General features: G+C 41.7%; 1 protein-coding gene across 1 annotated transcript; it reads left to right on the top strand.

Moving 5' to 3' along the window:
- Positions 1-5278: 5278 nt before the first annotated feature.
- On the top strand, positions 5279-19161 carry LOC132651500 (uncharacterized). Its single transcript, XM_060376763.1, has 3 exons — positions 5279-5342; positions 8964-9361; positions 18287-19161. The coding sequence occupies exons 1-3, from the start codon at positions 5279-5281 to the stop codon at positions 18464-18466; spliced, it is 642 nt and encodes a 213-aa protein (XP_060232746.1). The 3' UTR covers positions 18467-19161.
- Positions 19162-19890: the final 729 nt, after the last annotated feature.

Raw genomic sequence — 19890 nt, 5'->3', positions numbered from 1 at the left:
CTGTGAGTTCGAGACCAGCATGGTCTACAAAGTGATTCCAGGAGAGCCAGGGCTACCCAGAGGAAACCTGCCTCAGCCTCCCCACTGAGAGTGCTAAGATCACAGGCATGATCATCATGCCCGGCTTTTCCACTCCAACCTTGATTCAAACAAACAAATTAAAAACTGATGAGCGAATTGAAAAAAATAATAAGCTATACGGCTAAAAGAAACAAATTATGAGGGGGGGGTCGGCGGGGGGGGGGAGGGAGCAGTAGCACACACCTGTAATCCCAACACTTGGAGAGGCAGAGGGAGGCAGATCTCTGTGAGTTTGAGGCCAGCCTGGTGTACAAATAGAGTCTAGGACAGCCAAGGCTACACAGAGAAACCCTGTCTCAAAAAATAAAAAGTATGAATTCATTTAGGTATGATGGTGATGGTATCAGTATATTTAAAAATTAGTCCTCATTATTTAGACATACAAGACCAAAATGTTTACAGGTGAAATAACACACTGTCAGGGATGGCTTTTTAAAAACATGGCGTGGTTGCGAATGAAACAGGGATTGAGGACAAAGTGAAAGCATGACCGGACAAGGGGTAAAGCTGGATGGCAGACATAAAACGATTTCTTGTATTATTTTCTTTGCAAATATATCTGAAATTTTCTTTCCTTCTTTTGAAACAGAGTATTACCATGTAGTTTTGGCTGACCTGGTACTCACTGTGTGGCTGTGGCTGTCCTCAAATCCTGTCTCAGTGTCTCGTATGCTGAGATTACAGGTGTGAACTACAATACCTGCCTTAAAATTTTCCATAGCGAGTTTAAACCCTATATGCATATGGAGCCAAAGAAAAGAGCTAGCTTCCAATTTCAAAGCATCTTTGAAGTAGGCAAAGCAACACACATCTAATCTTTGTCACTTTTCTATGGACCATATGAACATTGCTTGTTTCCAAAACAATCATCACAATCACGCAGTTAAGTGAATAAAAGTGCACTACTTATTACTAAGCAAACCATTCTGATAGGCTGGGCACACAGCTCAGGAGCTATCACACACGAAGCCCAGGCTTCAGTGCCCAGTACAGAAAGGACAGAAAGGAAGGAAGGAAAAAGGGAAGGCAGGAAACAGCAATGTTTTCCAAATTTGTAAGGGATGACTTTGGTAAAGAAGCCCGTCCGGGACCCATCTCCTAGAAACTCCAAGCAATCACCAACTGTGCTGGAACCCCAGCTTCCTAATTTGTTTTATTTTTGGCTTTTCTTTCTTTTCTTTTTCTTTTTTCTTTTTTCTTTTTTTTTCTGTTTTGTTTTGTTTTAAGACAAGGTTTAATTAGAAATTCTGATCTAGCCTGGTGTGATAGTGCATGTCTTTAATTCCAGCACTCCAAGGACAGAGGCAGTGGATCTCTATGAGTTTGAGGCCAGCCTAGTCTACATAACTAGTTCCAGGCCAGCCAAGGATACATCGTGAGACCTTGTCTTTAAAAAAAAAGAAAAAGAAAAAAAAGAAAGGAAAGGAAAAGAAAAGAAAGGAAAGAAGGAAGAAGGAAAAGAAAAGAAATTCACATTTGAAGCACTTGGGAAGTAGAAGCAGAAGGATCAAAGGTTCAAGGTCATGTTTGGCTATACAGTGGATTCAAAACCATCCTGCATGAGTCCCTATCTTAAACAAAACGAAACAAAAATGAAATGAAAAGATTCACATTTGGACCAGCAGACTGAGTCAATTATATGTAGTTCTCCAAGGTAAACAGGGCACAGACCAACCCATTGAGACCCAAATACAATGAAAAAAAGTAAAAAGGAAGGGTGAATAGTCTCCCTCGCTTCTTTTGTTGTTGCTTTTAGTTTGATTTTGAAACAAGCCCTCATGTAGCCCAGACTGGCCTGGAATGCAATATATACTCAAGGTTAGCCTGTGCTTTTGTTTCTTCTCTAATAAATCTTTCCAACGATCATCAATATTGACTCTTAATGCTTCTGCTAATAAATTTACATTTTGAAGTTAGGCATAGTGGTGCATGTCAGTAATCCTAGCACTTAGGAGACTGAGGCAGGAAAATGGCAGAGAGATCAAGACCAACCTGAGCTACATAACAAGACCTGTCTCCAAAAGCAAAAATCAAAACAAACAAGACAGCTTTTAAGTCCTTAAAACTATCTTATATTGGATCACTAAGATGGCTCATCAGGTTAAGGCACTTGCTACCAAGCCTGACACACTGAGCTCAATCCCTATGTCCCAGAAGGAAGAAGGAAAGAACTAAATTCCACCGGTTGTCCTATGAATAAATATAGTATGAAAATAAATAAAACTATCTTAAATCTATTCAATCTTAAATCTATTTTTGTGTGTGGTGTAAAATAAGGATTCCATTTAGTTCTTTCTACATGTAAAATCAATTCTACGAAGATCACTAAACATGGCCTGGAATGGAGCATGGTGGAGCATGCTTTTAATCCCAGCACTTTGGAGGTAGAAGCTGGCGAATCTCTGAGTTAGAGGTCAGCCTGATCTACAGAGTGAGTTCCAGAACAGCCAGAGCTACACAGAGAAACCCTGCCTTGAAAAACAAAATCACTAAACAGTTGATCCTATCTCTATTGATTTGTAGCACCAACTATTATTGTTGGAGCTGTGTGTTTGTCTGCTGAGGATTGAATCTTGAGCGTTATGCCAACTAAGCAGGGATTCTACCATGTCCTCAGTTCTATAATACATTATTTATGCATAAGAATGATTGTATGGTCACTCTTTTTAAAAATATATATATATTTATTTATTATGTATATAATATTCTGCCTAACTGTAGGTCTGCATACCAGAAGAGAACACCAAATCTCATTCTATGGCCACCATGTGGTTGCTGGGAATTGAACTCAGGACCTCTGGAAGAGCAGCCAGTGCTCTTAACCACTGAGCCATCTCTCCAGCCCCCTCTATGGTCCCTCTTATACAATAATCTGCTCATCTAGTCCTACAGAAAAACCACCTTGTATGAATTACTATAACTTTATTATGTCTTTGTTCTGCTACGTCCCTCTCCACTTCAATCTTATTGTCATTTTTTTTCAGGATTGTCTTGCTTCATCTTAGAAACTTCTATGTAAAATTTAAAAATAGCTCACCAAGGATCTGGAGAGCTGGCTCATTGGTTGGAGCACTGGTTGCTTTTCCAGAAGACCTGGGTACAGTTCCCAGCATCTACATGAAAATTCACAGCTACCTGTACTGCAATTCCAGGGGGACATTACACCCTCTTCAGGCCTCTGTGAGTACCACTTGCCAGACACATAAACTAAAATACGTCATCAGGATTTCAATACATCCTGATGATTTCTCAGGGCTTGTCTTTTGGTTTGGTTTGGTTTGATTTTTTAAAACAGGTAAGGTATCATTATTTTTGCCCTGAATTTTGTCCAGGCTCGCATCAAATTCATGATCTTCCTTGCCTCATCTTCTCCTAACTGCTAGGATAAGAAGTCTGGGCTACCACTATCCCTGCCTCACTCAAGTGCTAGACTGCCAACATGAGCAACATGCCAGACTTTAAAGAATTTTTTTTGCTCCACAACTTCCTCATTGATGTCCCCAAGGGCAAACACCTGATTTTTATTATTCCTTTTTTCCCAGGGTTATATCATCCCTCACACTAAAACAACGATCAAAAGTCTCATAGCAAGATAGGCTTTAAGTGCAAAATGCCTGGTGCTTAATCACTCAAGGCTTGATTACCAAATGCTTTCAGTGATCTGAGATGCCCTCAAGGCCCTAATGTACTTTCACTGATGATTCAGGTCTTAATTATAGTACCATCTCTGCTCACTAGGATTGCAGGTGTGCAACACAACCCTTTGACTTTGATGGTATTTTTAAAAACCATATTGAATTTATAGACTACTTAGAAAGAACTTTTACACTGTGGGAGCCAGGCATAGTGGTGCATGCCTAGAATCCCAGCACTCAGAATGTGCAGTATCAGGAGCTCTACATCATCCTAAACTACGCAGCAACTTGGAAACCAGCCTTGAGCTGTGTGAGACCATGTCCCTGAAATTCAAATGGAACAAACTCTAACTACTCACTCACTTAGCTACTCTTTTCTTTCATATATGCTTCAGAAAAACTGAGGCTGGGAGAGTAAAGAAAGTTGAGAGCTGGTGGGGGAGGGGGTCATTTTTTTTTCATGCAGGGTCCTCCTAAAAATCAGTACCCCCTGCAACACACACAACTACCTTGTAATCACCCTAGTCTTAATTTGCTCCTTTGCTCCCACGAATTGGAAGCTCAAATACATCACCTTCTTGAGAAAAAAAAAAAAAAAAAGAAGCCTTGAGAAAGTATTTAGGTTTGAGTGTCTTTAGGCCCTCTCTGTTGTTAATACCCTGCAGATGAGAAAGGTATGACAACTCTTTTTTATTCCTGTATTTCATTTTATGTGTATGTATGTTTCACCTAAATGTATGTCTCTGCAGGAGTTACAGGTGGTGGTGAGTTCCCATGTAGGTAGGTGCTGAGAATTGACTCTGGGTCCTCTGAACCACTGAGCCATTTCTCTAGCCCCAATATTCTGCTTTTCTTCACTTTTGAGCCTGCATTTAATGTGATGAATATGGAAGGATGGTAATTACTCCCCAATGGATTTCTCTTCTTCCTTATAATAAAGAAATTTTAATTAGAAACAGGGTTTTGCTGCTAAAATATACACTTCCTGGTCCCCTTTGCCACTAGTTGTCACCATATTAATACAATGCAGGAGGGAGAGATGGGGTACTGCTATATTCTGTATTATAAAGAAACATTTGTACTCAATATTCGAAAAAGGAATCTGCGTGTACATGTTATTAATAGCTTAGAAAGTATGCACTGTTACTTGTTGGCTTCTTTTGCATTAACCTCCCTCCCCCAACCCACATGTCCTGGGAGGAGCATAAGGTTGATAGCAGCAGAACCTAACTAGACTCAGCCTTTCACACGCCTGAGCTCAAACATCCGCAGAATGAGGGAAGAGTACACAGGGTGATAACAAGGGAAGCACGGAAAGCACAAGTCTCAGAAGCGAGGTTAAGCATCTGACCAGAGGGCCATGACTGCAGAGATTGCTGACTCCTTTTGTCTTCCCCTCCTGTTATTACCCAGGGCAGGCTGGAGATGAGATAGAAGGCAGGGGTTGTTTTGTTTTGTTTTGTTTTAAAACATGTTGCTCTCTGCCTTTTCAGATCCTCCGCTCTTTGAATAAAGCACAACTTAAATATTCAATTCCTGTGTCAGCTCATTGGCCTGCAGGGATGCAAGGCAATGAGAATGCAGGCGTACAGTTTACCAGACGACCAACAGAACTGGGGAAGACAGGTTAAGTGCCTCTTCAGGGCCTTTTAAAATGTGATGTCTGCACTCTCTTGGGTTCTTTTCTATTGCCTGATGGCTTGTGACATGACAGCAGGCTGACAGGGCTACTTGGGATACACAGATAAGAGGCTCGTGTTGAGTTTGGCATAGATTCCTGCCAACCCTGGACCTTCCATCACCACAGGATTCCTTTGTGGGATGGAAATATGTTGTACTCATTTTTCAACTCTGTTTCATTTGAGGTATTTAAGCCTCCACCAACCCTTTAACTTAGGTAGGGGAGAAAAGGTTAGTGGGGAGAGGGGGACACAGACCCTTTACTTCTCCCAGCTCTTTAGGGTTGATGGGTTCTGTTTGGTCAATACCGAATCTCCATCAGCAGCAAACACAGCAAGCAGTCTCTTTTGTCTATCTCTCCAAGCCACTGTGCCACAAAGCATCTTTCCCATGTCTCTCCAAACCGCCACACCATCCATGTCTGGTCTCTCCAAACTGCTATACTTTCTCCAGCCTCTCATATTTATATCCTCAGAGTCCTTCCTAGACCACCGCTTTCCATACAGCATGCGGCAGGCTGTTAGCAGCTGACAAAGACCATGCCCCACACAAGACAACTATCAGCTGTAGACAAACTAAAGCCCCAACTAAAATCCCACACTTGGGATTAAAACAAAAACATATTTACACAATATAACTGAGTTTTTAAAGAAACCAAAACTTCCATTACAGAAATATGGTTAAATAGTATAAAATGTATGTGTTATGAAGGCTCGCTGAGAGAAGCACTGAGCTCTAAACGCTTTCTCTTCTTTAGCATACACTCGTAAAACTGTAGCTTCCTTCTCAGTGCCACTATCTGTATCTCTCGGGCTGTGATAGATTGTTTTGTTGTTGTCACTGGTTTTCCTTTTAATCAACTGTGTGTGTGTGTGTGTGTGTGTGTTAAAGAGAGAAGAGCTGGAGAGACAGACAGACAGACACACACACACACAGAAAGAGACTCATACACCATATACCATAGCACACATGGAAGTCCAGAGGATAACTTGCTTGCAGGAGTTGGTTCTCTTCTTCGACTATGTAGGTTCCAGGATTGAACGCTGTTGGTCAAGCTTAGCGGCAAGTACCTACTGAGCCATCTCACAGGAACCCCTCAGCTTTTTCTTTTTTTTAAACCTAATCATGGTGTCTCTTCGCAGCAATAGAACAGTGACTAAGGGAGAGGTTAGTACCAGGAACCGGGCTATTGCTGTGGAGGCCCAGAGAGGCATTTGCCTGAAGCCCAAGAGAGATAAGTGTGTTGCAAGCTAAAAGGAGTTGGAGAGAAGAGAGGAATATGGTGGTTTGAATAAGAATGGTCCACATAGGTCCATATATTTGAATTGTTAGTATCTTTATAGCAACATAAGAATGACTAAGACACTTTGTCTCAAACATAAGCAGATAGATGGATAGATAGATAGATAGATAGATGATAAATAGACAAACTGCAATCTAAACTGGGCCTGATATGTCATGCCTATAATCCCAACACTCAGAAGGCTGAGGCAGAAGGCGTGCAGCAAGTTCTAGGTTAGTCTTGACTCCAAAACAAAAAACCCAGTCTACTGTACACTATTTGTATAAAATAGAATTTTAAAACTATTGGAAAAATTATCATTTAAGGCAATCTTAAAATGTTTAGTTCATTTTTCTGGGTCCGAGTGTTTTGCCTGAATGTGGGAAAGTACACCACATGTGTACCTGGTGCCTGTGGTCAGAAGGAAGTAACAGATCCCCTAGAACTGGCAGTACCATGTGGGGTCTGGGAACTGAACCTGGGTCCTCTGCAAGAGCTCAGTGAGTGCTCTTAACTGCTGAGCCATCTCTCCAGTCTCAAGGGGAAAAAATGGACTTTTTTTTGACACAGGGTTTCTCTGTGTAGCCTTGGCTGTCCTTGGCTCTTTTTGTAGACCAGGCTGGCCTCGAACTCAGAGCTCTGCATGTGTCTGCTTCCCTGAGTGCTGGGATTAGAGGCATGCACCACAATAGTCTTCTAAAGTATTTTTTAATGATTTATTTTATTTTATTTTTGCATGCACTGGTGTCTTGCTTGCATGTATATCTGTGTGAGGGTGTTAAGAGTCACTGCAACTGGAGTTACAGACAGTTGTGAGCTGCCACGAGGGTGCTGGGAATTGAACCTGGGTCCTCTGAAAAAGCAGCCAGCGCTCTTAACTCCTGAGGCATCTCTCCAGCCCCAAGAAGTAATATTTTCAAATGACATTTTGAAAACATTAGGTCAGCATGAGTCTGGGGGTACTACTGGGGCCTGTGGTTCTCTCTGGAAACCGCCACAAGGAACTGTCACCTAGGAGCTTACATGTTTTACCAGAGGGGAGAAACTGCGCATTTTGAGTACTCTTGATGAAGGTAACTGAAAGGACTGGCATTAAACTGGTAATTTCAATGGGGGGGGGGGTCACAGTAGTAAAAAATATTATTCAAATGTTATAAAACAGTATTGGGGAGGTGAGGTAGGTAGCACATGACTATAATACCACTCCAGGGTAGTCTGAGTTTAAGGTGGGGATATTTTGTCTTCTAAATAAATAAGTTTTTAAATACATTCGCTCGCTTTCTGCTTTGTACCATGTCACATGCTAGTAACAAGGAATCCACTGCAGAAACTACACAGGTAATAACTTTAGACAGCGCGCATAACATAGCATAACATTTAATATTTAACTTACGTAATGGCCCTTCAGTTAACAATGTTAGCCCAATCCGCTCTTGAAAATTAAGCTGGGTTTTAAGCAAAGACTCCCCCATTCCTGAACCAGATATATTCAATAGATATGCTAAAATAGAGCCCAGCGTGTAAAGGGCAGCGTGGGGTGACACATACCTTTCATCCCAGAATCAAAGGCAGATGAATAAAGCTCTGTGAGTTGGAGGCTAGCCTGGTCTACATACATATGGCATCCAGAATAACTAAGGTTGCAATACACCGAGCCTTTTTTTATTTTTTTAAGAGGGGGGGCTAAAATAAGTGATTATTTAAAATTATACTTTAAGAATAAAAGTCACTAATTACAAGACATAAGAATTCTTCGTCTGAGACTATCATATGTAACAAATTTGGATGGTGCCCTGGTCTTGAATGAACCACAAATGTTTTCTGCTTATTTATTTCTTTTAGCATACAGACATCAAGCAAAAGAAATAAACACCCCGAAATTGAGAACAAAACAGGAAGAAGCAGCTGGCAGAACTGTGGAAAGTTTTGTAATTCTGGCAACGGTGAGGCAAACCAAGGACACAGCAGGAATCTGACAGAGGAAAATTAAAATTTCAATGAAGTCTGAATTGTGCATACAGGACTCCTAGGTGCCTGGCAACCCAGCGTTTTGATAGTACCACTGTGTGTGTGAGGGGGAGGGGCGTTGTGTTTCACACGAAAATCCAGAGAGAGAGACAGAGCCATCCATGAGGTGGTCTGCCGAGGCACTTGGAGATTTTGCGTGAGATAACTGACTGGATAGAAAAACTAGGATTAGGACTAAAAAATCCAGCGCAGCCTGTGCTCTGCAGCAGAGCTGCGCACACTGAGATGCTCACACAGTCCTGGGCTGCTGTAAACAGGCTTCTTTCAACGCAGAGGGTCCAGGTCTGGGCCTGAGGGTGGGTCTGCCCTTGTGGCCAGCTCCCACAGGGAGGCCCCAGCTTGCTGCAGCTGCTCTGAGCAGCGCGGGGTTCTGGCATCCTGCAGAGTCTGGCTTCTGTCCCACTCCACCAAGCCTGGAGTCCTGTCACTGGTGAGTCACACTTTGCACTTACCTGCCAGCGCCTGCTGCTACAGAGATAATGGGGGCCAGGAAACGGCCAGAGCCCATTCCCTCAGCTGGCCCCGGGGGCACGTTAGCTTTTACCCCTGTGCCTCAAAGACCCAGAAATGTTGGACCCAGCACAAGGAATCTGGCCGCTCTGGAGACGAAGGCTTTCGCCGAAGGCCACGCCCCGAGGACCCGCAGCCTTCACAGGTACAGCAGAGAGAATTTTGAAAGAGATGAGCGATACTGAGAAGACGGAGCCCGCACCAGAATAGATAGGGGCACACAGATAGAATCTGTTCCAGTTCAGAGCAGAAACGATGGCAGTTTACAGAGAAGGGAGCCCTGAGCTTCAGAAGATGGTTATCTCCAAAATGAAAGACTCGACACTCCAGAAAGACCTGATTACCTACACGTAGCTACGTTTGCTAACATTTTTATTTTTCAATTACAAGAGGAAAGCACCCTGAAAGGCAGGAGAAATGCACTGACAGCTTTTGGGGGGACCTGCCTTCCCAATGTGCTCCAAATTTAATGTCCAAATGCATGTTGATGGTATCTGGAGGTAAATCGGCATTAGGTAAAGTCATCAGGATAGGGCTCCCATAAGAGTTACAATAGCTGGAGCTAACACGGTACTGTCCTGTGAGGCTCCCTGCTACAGAATTTTAGAGCAAGAAGGTCTGCACCGGATGCTAGATTCATGGTCTTGAACTTTCCACCTTCTAGAAGTAGGAGTCAAAGAACTGTTTGCTCTCTGTAAATTATCGATTTTCCTCTGTTTCATTATAAGAAACAGAGTAAGACAGCCCTCAAAGGCAACTTTCTAGTGCCTGATTTGTTTTCGTGTGTGTGTGTATCCCATTGTGTGCGTGTTTTGTTTTCTGCATATTTTGTGCTTCGTTGACAACTAGTGCTTTAGAAACACTGGAGGAAATATGGATACTGACTCTCCCCTACCTCCCACGGCCAGTTGTTAAGTCATTTGACTGAGTTGGTTCAGTGAGTCTGAGATTCCTGCACAGTACTGAGCCTTTGATGTTTCTAAGAGGCCACAACCCTAGGCACACATCACAGCCTCCAGAAGCACCAGGATTATAACTAGGTTCTCTTTGGTCTCATCTAGCTGCTTTCCCAGAAACGGCATTACACCCAGCTGGTGGGCTCCACTAAATTTTAGCTGATTGCTGTGCTTTTGATAAATCATGAAGCATAAATTTTGCCACTATCTGATCAGGGACAGCATATTGCCCATCTCTGACGCTTTCTCTTACTCTAGAGAGTTTTTCTTAGCTGTCTTTCCTTCGTCATCTTTTAACCTTCTAGTTGGTCTTTCATTTCATTCAGCACTACAAATACCATGGAACTCCTGGCCTTCTTTTAACAGCTCACCACCAAGATTGTCATTTTCTCCCTATTGTCCCAGGCAGGAACTATTCAAGCTCTGTTTCAAAATACCATCCTGTTTAGAGAGTGGTAGAGCTTTCTGTTTGACTGGATTATCTCTCTCCCCCTGGGCTAGAATGGGAGTGGTCAGGGCTGAGTACCATTTCCTGCCATGCACACAGTAGGACTTCTGTCCAAAGGTAGAGGGGGAAGGAAAGGCCCTCCCATCCTCTGGGATTCAGCTTCTGTAATGCGGAGCTGAGGATGAAAGATGCCTTTCCTTAGGATGAAACCCTAACCCTGTCCTGGTAATATTATAAATTCGTGCACTCAAACTCACCTGATTATTTCAATCCACTTCAGTTTTTATTAATGCTGAAGTTATCTCAAGTTTTAAAGGAAGTTTTAGATTTGTACTCCCAAAATAAAGCTTCTATCACGAGTGGGTGGGGCACGGTGTGGGAAGGGATTTGTATTCCAAATGCCACATGTTTCATTGTTCAAACTAATTTAGTAGGTTTTCTTCAGTGTTTCTCCATTTTTTGGTCATATTTAAAAACAACCCGAAGACATAAAATGATTGGGTGCTTTGCTCCCCCTCATTTATTTATTTTACTTTATTTTGAGACAGGCTCTTGACAACTGTTAGGGGTGTTTGCACCTGTGCATGTGAGTATGTGTGAGTGCGTGCATGTGCATCTGTGTGTGTGTGTGTGTGTGTGTGTGTGTGTGTGTGTGTGTGTGCGTGCGTGCGTGCGTGCGCGCGCGTGCCTGAGTGCGTGTAGACAGACAAGATTTCACTATGTAGCTCAGGCTTGCCTCTAACTCGCAGCCATACTCCAAAACAATTTTCACCAGTTAAGTGGCTGTTTCGTTGAGGCATTTATTTACCAATTTCCTTATCTCGTTAATTTCTAAGTCTTCTACCTCAATCATATTTTTTTAGAGGTGAAAAATTTAAGTTTGTGGGCTGGAAAAATGATTCAGTGATTAAGAGCACTGGCTGCTCTTCCAGAGGAAGAGCAATTCCCAGCACCCACATGGTGGCTCACAACCATCTATAATGGAATCTGATTCTCTCTTCTGATGTGCATGAAACCAGAGCACTTATATACATTAAATAAATAAATACATCTTTAAAAAAAATAGAAGTTTATTTGGTGATAATATAAATTCATGCTTTCGCACTTGATTATCTTAATCCACTGAATTTTTTATGATGAGAAAGTTTAAAATCGACTCTCTTCATTTTGATTCCTTCTTTCCTTCCTTGTGCTCTCCCTCCTTGCCTTCCTTTCTGTTATCTTTCTTTTTAGACAAGATGGCAGGGTCTCCTGTACCCCAAGCTGGCCTCAAACTTGCTATGTAGCTGAAGATGACCTTAAATTTCGAATCCTCCTCCCTCCATGTATTGAGTGCTAGAATTACATATGTAATTGTAATGCCTCCACACCAGGTTTACTCGAGGCCGAGGATCAATTTTTGGGTTTCTTGCAAGAAGCTGAGCTAGATCCCCAGTCCTCTCTCTTAACAACATATTTATTTATTGGACTCATCACACTGTACAACACATCTCTTGAACTTCTTATCCCTTTTCCAATACTGTTTTCCGTTCATTTGTTGGTCTCTGCATTCCATCCTGGGATAACCAGGCTGACTTCATTGTTGTTCTGTTTTGTTTTCTAAATTTCAGGTGGTCATATTTGATTTCTTTAGCTTTCGGGTGCACCCCTCTCTGGCTTTTGACAGTTGTCATGTATCAGCTACCGCTCTTGTGAAGCCCATTATGGCTTCAACTCTTCCTTATATCCCAGGCCCTGGTAACCATTGGCCTGCTTCATTCCTGTTTTAGACTGAATGATGGCCCACAAAGATACCCACATTCTACTATCAGAAACCTGTGAGTGTTGCCTTATACGGCAAAAAGACTTTACAGGATGTGATTATATCAAGGATCCTGAGAAGAAATCATCCGGTGTTATCTGTTCATCCAGGCCCTAAATGTAATGACAAGAATCCTTAAGACTGAGACAGGGAAGGAGGAAGTAAGACGTGGGGCTGGATACCAGACAGTGTTGTAATGTGAGGAAGGACTGGGCTAAAGAATGCAGATGGCCTCAGAGCTAGAAAAGACAAGCCCCTGCCAATACCTTGCCTTAAGCCTAATAAAACAAGATCTGAACTTCCATCCTCCAGAAGTGCAAGAAAATACATCTGTGTTCTTAAAAGCTGCTCAGTTTGTTGATAATGGAGTAAGACGAAATGAACACACATTCCTACAGTATACTCTCTCTTTTTTCAAAATGTCATATATAAGGAAACTTAAAATTATTTTTAACCCTTTTATGTCGGGCTTCTTACCCTGACAGACTGCATTTCAATTTTACCCATCTAACTAGACATGGTGCCTCATGCCTTTAATCTCAGCACTCAGAAGGCAGAGGCATGTAGATGTCTGTGAGTTGGAGGCTAGCCTGGTATACACAGAGAATTCCAGGCCATCCGGGGCTACACAGTAAGACGAAAATTCCTCCATGTTTATGTTCTATGTATTTTGCCAGTATAAAAAGAAAGATTCACCCTAACTGGTAAATAAATCAATAGGCCTTCCTTTTAAAGTGTGGACTAGAATTCTTCTGTATACAGCATTACAGATTGTTTATCAGTTCACCAGTTGAAGGACATCTTGGTTGTTCATAATTTTTTTTTAATAAAAGCAAATGGTCTTGGTATGTAGCTCAGGCTAGCTTTGAACTCTTTATGTAGATCAGGTTGGCTGTGATCATCCAGCTCCAGCCTCCCTTAAAATGGGATAGAGGCATATGCTACCACACTTAGCTTTCATTCTAATTTTCTATGAATAAAGCTTCTATAAATATTTGCATATAGGTTTTGTGTCATATCAATTTTCAATTCACTTGGCTAGTTAGGAAAACTCATAAGTATTCATAGCTTTTACAAGGTGGAAACAATTTAAATATCATTACCAGAGAAACAGATTATTAAGTGACACAACAAAAAAGAATTATAGGCTTTTTAAAGCCAAAGTTATATTTATAAAATCAAGCCACAAGCTCTGAGTTCCAGACTTCTTTTCTAGAAATCAGAGATATTTAAGAGATCAAAAAAAAAATCATCTTATTCTATTGGGGGCGGGGGGTGGATTGTGCACGTGGGAGTGCCCACACATGCTGTGGACACAATGCTTATTTTCTTAACAGACGAAGAATACTGGCCCTAAGGAACTTACATCTTTTGGCAATCCTGCTCTTTGACCCAAAAGGAGAGATCTCTTATCCCTCCAGACAGCTGCTTGCAATGCAACTCAGGTTATAGCCGCCCTCCTCCTGGCTTTGTATTCTTGGCATACCCCAAAAGGAAAAACAGAGATAGCCCAGCTTACACAGGATTGCATCTCCCAACAATATACTTGGAGAGAAAATAGACTGGCTCCCCTTCTACATGAAGTAGACAAAGTGTACTCTGCTTAATGTTTTGCCCCTAGGACTATTCTTCCTCCTCCAGTGCCCTGCAGGGGCTAAAATGCAGCTACTGTGATCTTTTGATGGTGGTAGGTCTGTACCCTTTCTCTGTTGGCTGGTCATGGGGAACTTCCAGAAAGCTATAAATGTGGATAAAAGGAGAAATACCCTGATAGCCTCAAATGCAGTGGCCATCTGAACCACCTACCTCTTCATGTCCTGTAGTTCACCTGTGCCTTTTAAACTAGGAGCCAAATCAACACAACACAATCACGTGGTGATGGAAAAGTGCTACACGTGTTTAGCCTAACTCTTTTTTTTATTTTTTTATTTTATTTTTCTTTATTAATTAGACTTTACTCAGTTTGTATCCCTCCCCCGTGGTTCCCTCCCTTCTCCTGTCCCAATCCCTCCCTTCCTCCACCCTCTGCATGCATGCTCCTCCCCAAGTCCACTGATAGGGGAGGACTTCTTTTCCTTTTAGCCTAACTCTTGATGCTCATGTTAAGAGCCTTAAATCATCCCCCTTCCATCTTCCAGATCTCCTGTCTGACCATGTCTCCCAGAAGCTGGAGGGCAAGGAATCCTGCCAGTCACAGTCCCTTCCTGTGACACAGAAGGGTAGAGTGAGTCTGGAAGGATGGGGAAAGATATTCAGCACAGCCCATAAATGGCACTGATGTCACTGTTGTGGGTTTTCAAAAGCCTTAAAGCCATTCTTGGAGAAGTTCCAAACAAAACACCACTACACACTCCTTTCAATTTACATAGTAGTTCCATTCTTGGAAAATTCCATGTACATTCAAGCCATACAAAAACCATTTTGAGTTATTCCTGCTTCAGCAGCAGTATGTTAAAACCAGAGCTATACAGACGAGAGTGACATGGAACTCTGTGAACCTACTCCTTCGTTCTCTTTAAAGCCATTTGAAAATAGGAAACGAGGACTTTGGAGAGATAGTTACAGTAAGTCTTTCAAATAAATGAATGTCAGAGGAATATTTGAAAACCATGTACGATGCGAGGAAAAAAAAATCTTTCAGGAAGATCACATGCAGTTAGAGACATGTGACATTCTTGGCTCCTGCCCACTACTCATTAAGAGACCCTTGTCAGTAGATTCCTGTTAATTGCTATAATGACCAAGATGTTCCCCAAGTTTTTGAAGCACACCTTTAGAGGATTCTGCCCACAGTAATACCTGCTCTCCTAAGGTAAAACATTTAACATGGCAGAATTTCCGTATGAAACTTTAAATGTTTAGTGTTTGGAGCCACACTGAATGGAAAAAAAAATCATTTCTCAATTTATGGCTCCACATTTAATTCAGCTTACAGATAAAGTCTCTGACTCCAAAACTTTCATGTCTTCTTTCTTAGTTCCCCGTTATACAACAGTTTATCATCATGCCTAAACATAACGACCAACATAAAAATGATCATTATCTTAATAATTTCATGAAAGTGTGTGAGGGATAGCAGCTGGAGAGATGGCTCGGCAGTTAGTGTTTGCTGATCTTTCAGATAACTGGATTTGGGTTCCCAGCACTCACATGGCAATTCACAACTGCCCGTAAGTGCAGTTCCAGGGAATCCGATACTCTCTTCTGAAATTTGGGCACCTACATACATGCATACTTGCACACAGTCACATACCCCCCAAAAAATAAAATAAAATAAAAAAGATAAAAATGGTCAGGCATGGTGGTGCACGCCTGTAATCCCAGCACTCTGGGTGGCAGAGGCAGGTGGATCTCTGTGAGTTTGAGGCCAGCCTGGTCTACAAAGTGAGTTCAGGACAGCCAGGGCTGCACAGAGAAACCTTGTCTCCAAACAAACAAACAAACAAACAAACAGAAGTTTCTGATGTTTTGCTAAATCTTCTATCCTTTCCACGTTATTAGTTGACATTCCCCTGAGAAGTGTAGCTTTTCCTCATAAATATCATTCTGGAAAGGTTGAATAAAATGCAGAATTTTTCATTATAAGTGATTAATTTACATAGTAAATAATTAATTTAATTTTTTGCAAGTGCTTATCCACTTTATTCCTCATGTACTTTTCTGAGCTAAATCCTACATGTGAATAGTTAATTTATTTAACTTTCATTTTTAATTCATTTTTTGAGACAGGGTCTCTCTATGTAGACCTGGCTAGCTAATAAACTTTTTAAGGTTTATTTAATTACGTTCTGGGTATGAGTGTTTTTGCACTCATGTATGTATGTATGTGCCCCATGTGCATACCTACTGCCTTTGGAGGTCAGAAGAGGGTGTCCTATTCCTTGGGACTTGAGTTACAGGTGGCCATGAATTGCCACGCAGATTCTAGCAGTGCTGCTAACTGCTGAGCCAATTTTCTAGCCCCATAAGCAGTTAATTTAACATATTTCTATTAACAATACTATCCATCATGATTGTGAGCACATGATATGTGTGGGTGTGGGTTGTGGCATGCCTCACTGAGTATGTGGTGGTCAAAGGACAACTTTGTAAAGCTGGTTCTCTCTTTCTATCTTGACATGGCTTCCAGGAACAGAAATCAGGTCATCAGACTTTTTGCGGCAAGCACCCTCCAGCCCCACTATCTCCTTCAGATACTACCAAATATTTTCAGATTTTTCCCTAATTGGAAATGAACATCATTAATTAAATCGTGGATTTTCAAACAAAATCCATCTGTCTTATTTCAGTGCCACCATAAGCCTTTAGGAGCCATAAATGTCATGACTATGTGCAATGGAACATGATCCCATTCAGCCTTGAGAAATTACTGAGTCACTGATTCTGATTTTTTTCCTCTTTTTCTTTTTCCCCTCCCCCTTTCTTTCTTTTTTTTTTTTTTTTGCTGGCCTCAAACTCAGAGACCTGCTTCTGCATCCCGAGTGCTGGGATTAAAGGCATGCACCACCATGTCTGGCTTGAATGTTACTGATTTTTAGCACCATAAAAGAAATCCCTGGTTCTTTGTGTACTTTTCCTGCCCCTTATCTGGAATAAACTATTCCTGCAAATGACAACTCCCCTTTAATGGGGAATGAGAAGTCAACAGCTTGAGCACCAGTGGCACTCATTACAAAGCTGGAAAATTCATACATATTTGCAGCAGACAAACTGCAGCAGCCCCTTATTCTTTGCCTCCCTGCTCCTGTATGTTTAGGTTCCTGTATGAGCTGCTCCTCTTGAGATTAGGAGGAGCTATTGCTTTCAGCAGTATATGGCAAAGGTGGAGGTATAAGATTTCTCTCTTTCTCCTCTCTCCCTCTCTCTCTGAGACAGGAAGGAGCTCATGTAGCCTGGGATAGCTGAGGATGACCCTGAATGTTTAAGCCTTCTGCTTCAACATCCAGAGAGCTTGGATTCCAGGAGTATACCAATGCACCAAGTTTATGAGGTGCTGGAGATTGGACCCAGGCCCTTGTGCATGCTAGGCAGCACTCTATCAACTGCTAGATCCCCAGTCCTGGTTTTGGTTTTCATCTAAGTGCTAGGATTAGGTGTGCACCATTGCAGCCAGCTTTTATTGTTTGGGATTCTTTTTACAGTGCGTGTGTGTGTGTGTGTGTGTGTGTGTGTGTGTGTGTGTATTTGTGGATGAGCGCACTATGGTGTGTGCATGTGCAAGTCACAGGACAACTTATGGGAATTGGTTTTCTCCTGCCAATTCCAGAATTAAACGCAGGTCACCAGGTTTGGAGAACCTTTACTCACTGAGCCATCTTGCCAACCCATGCCTTTTTTTTTTCTTTCTTTTGAGACATTACTCTTGGCAATCCTCCTGCCTCAGCTGGACATGATTATATTATGTGCATAATGATTACACAATGGTTTGTCCCCCTTGTAGGGAGACCTCCTCCCTTACTGGCTTTACAGAAGCAAAATGACTACCAAGAGAGCCATGTGGCAAAGAATTAGAGACAGCCACTGGCTGACCACCCACAAGAAACTGAGGCTAAATGTGGCATTTTGTGTTTGTAAAGAAACCACAGCCCAGGCAAATTGATTTTTGGTTTGGTTTTGTTTTGGGTGGGCAAGAGGAGACTGGGTATGGAACCCAGGGCCTCAGGCATTCTAAGCACATGCTCTCCCTCTGTACATTAAGATCTGTGAGGCCCTGAAACACCCCGCGCAGATACTGCTTAACTCAGACTCTTAGGTAAGCCATGTTCAGACCCCTTACTCCCAGAAGTATGAAAAAGTGACATGTCTTAAACCTCTTGCTATTGAACAGGACTAGAAAACTGATATAATTCTATTTTCATTTTTCAGATTTTGTTTCCTTTTTTAATGTGTGTGAATGTTTTCTCTGCCGATATATCCGTGCCTGGACACTTGAGCACTTGGTGTCTGGAAGTCAGAAAAAGATATCAGACCCTCTGGAACTGGAGTCACCACGTGGGCACTAGGAATGGAACCTGGGTCTTCAGCCAGAGCAACCAGTCCTCTTAACTGCTGAACTCTCTAGCCCTGTTATTCTCTATCACGTGCTTACAGAAACGTTTTCAATTCAGTCTTACCATATGGCGTTTCCTTTAATTTCTTGGATTCTTAGCCTAATGAGACTCTTCCTTGAAGGAGCAACAACAACAATGAAGATAAAGGGCCTTTCCTTTTGTGTTTTCCCCTTCATTAAGGAAAACAATTATTCATTCGTTTTAAATCTTAGTCTTGCTTGTTTCAGTAACTATATCTGTGAAAGCACTCAGCACAAAAAAAAAAAGAAGGCCCAAGAGTCCCTTCAATTGTTAACAAAAAAATTCCATTAATGTAGCATTTTATGGCTTTCTTTTTCAAGACAAGGTTTCTCTGTGTATCGCTGGCTATCCTGAGACTCTCTCTATAGATCAGGCTGGCCTTGACCACCCAGCAAAAATATTTTTCCACGTGTAAGTTTCTCTAATAAATTTTGGAATAACACTCAACTCACAGAAATTTGATTGAGGCAAAATTATCTTATAAATTATTCTCTTGCCAATAAGTATTCATTCTCCCAAACAAGGTACCTCAATGTTTTGAAATGATTAAAAAAAAAAATAGTTAAGGTCTGGTGAGACAGTTCATGAGGTAAAAAGTGCTTGCTGCTAAGCCTATCTATCACCCGAGTTTGATCCCTGGAAGCTGTGAGTGGGTTGGAAGAAAAGAACTGACTCCTCTTACTGTAGCACATGCACAACCATACCCCTCCCCAAAGAGTTAATAAATGTAAAAGGAGAAGAGGAAAAATACATCATTTATATTTTAATATTTCTGCTTAAAAAGTAGGTATTTTTTTTAATGGATATTTTAGGGCTAGGCATGGTGGTGCACGCCTTTGATCACAGCACTCAAGAGAAAAAGACAGGCAGATCTCGGTGAATTCAAGACGAGCCTAGTCTACCCAGTGACTTCCAAGACAGCCTGGGCTATACAGAAAGACCTGTCTCTCAAACAAACAAAAATGAGATATTGGTTTATTGTTCAGTTGAAATGTTGTTATCCTGATTAAAGAATCCCTCGGATACATTTTAAATACCCTTTTGTTATTTCAAGTACATCGCTTAACAGAAGGCATCAGAGAAGAACGCAGCCTGGCTGGCCTCGTGGCACAGTGGTAGCAAGTCCGACTCCAGAGTAATGCAGCCTGACAAAAAGGCATTTCCCAAAAGTAATAATTCCAGCAACAGTGTCTCTATTGAATGAGACTTGACAATAAGTATTGTGAAATACCTCATAACTATCCCGCACAGGGTCGATAAGTGTTTCTATAATGAAGTTCATAGAAAGTAGCTTGGCTAGCTTTACAGGAACATCAGAAACAATGGGTAAATTCTGAACAAATGAAAAAAAAAAAAAAGAAGAAGAAAAAAAGAAACCAGAGAGTAACATGTCAGAGA

This window comes from Meriones unguiculatus (assembly GCF_030254825.1).
Source record: "Meriones unguiculatus strain TT.TT164.6M chromosome X unlocalized genomic scaffold, Bangor_MerUng_6.1 ChrX_unordered_Scaffold_30, whole genome shotgun sequence".
Taxonomy (NCBI): domain Eukaryota; kingdom Metazoa; phylum Chordata; class Mammalia; order Rodentia; family Muridae; genus Meriones; species Meriones unguiculatus.
This window is presented reverse-complemented; position numbering and strand designations above follow the sequence as displayed.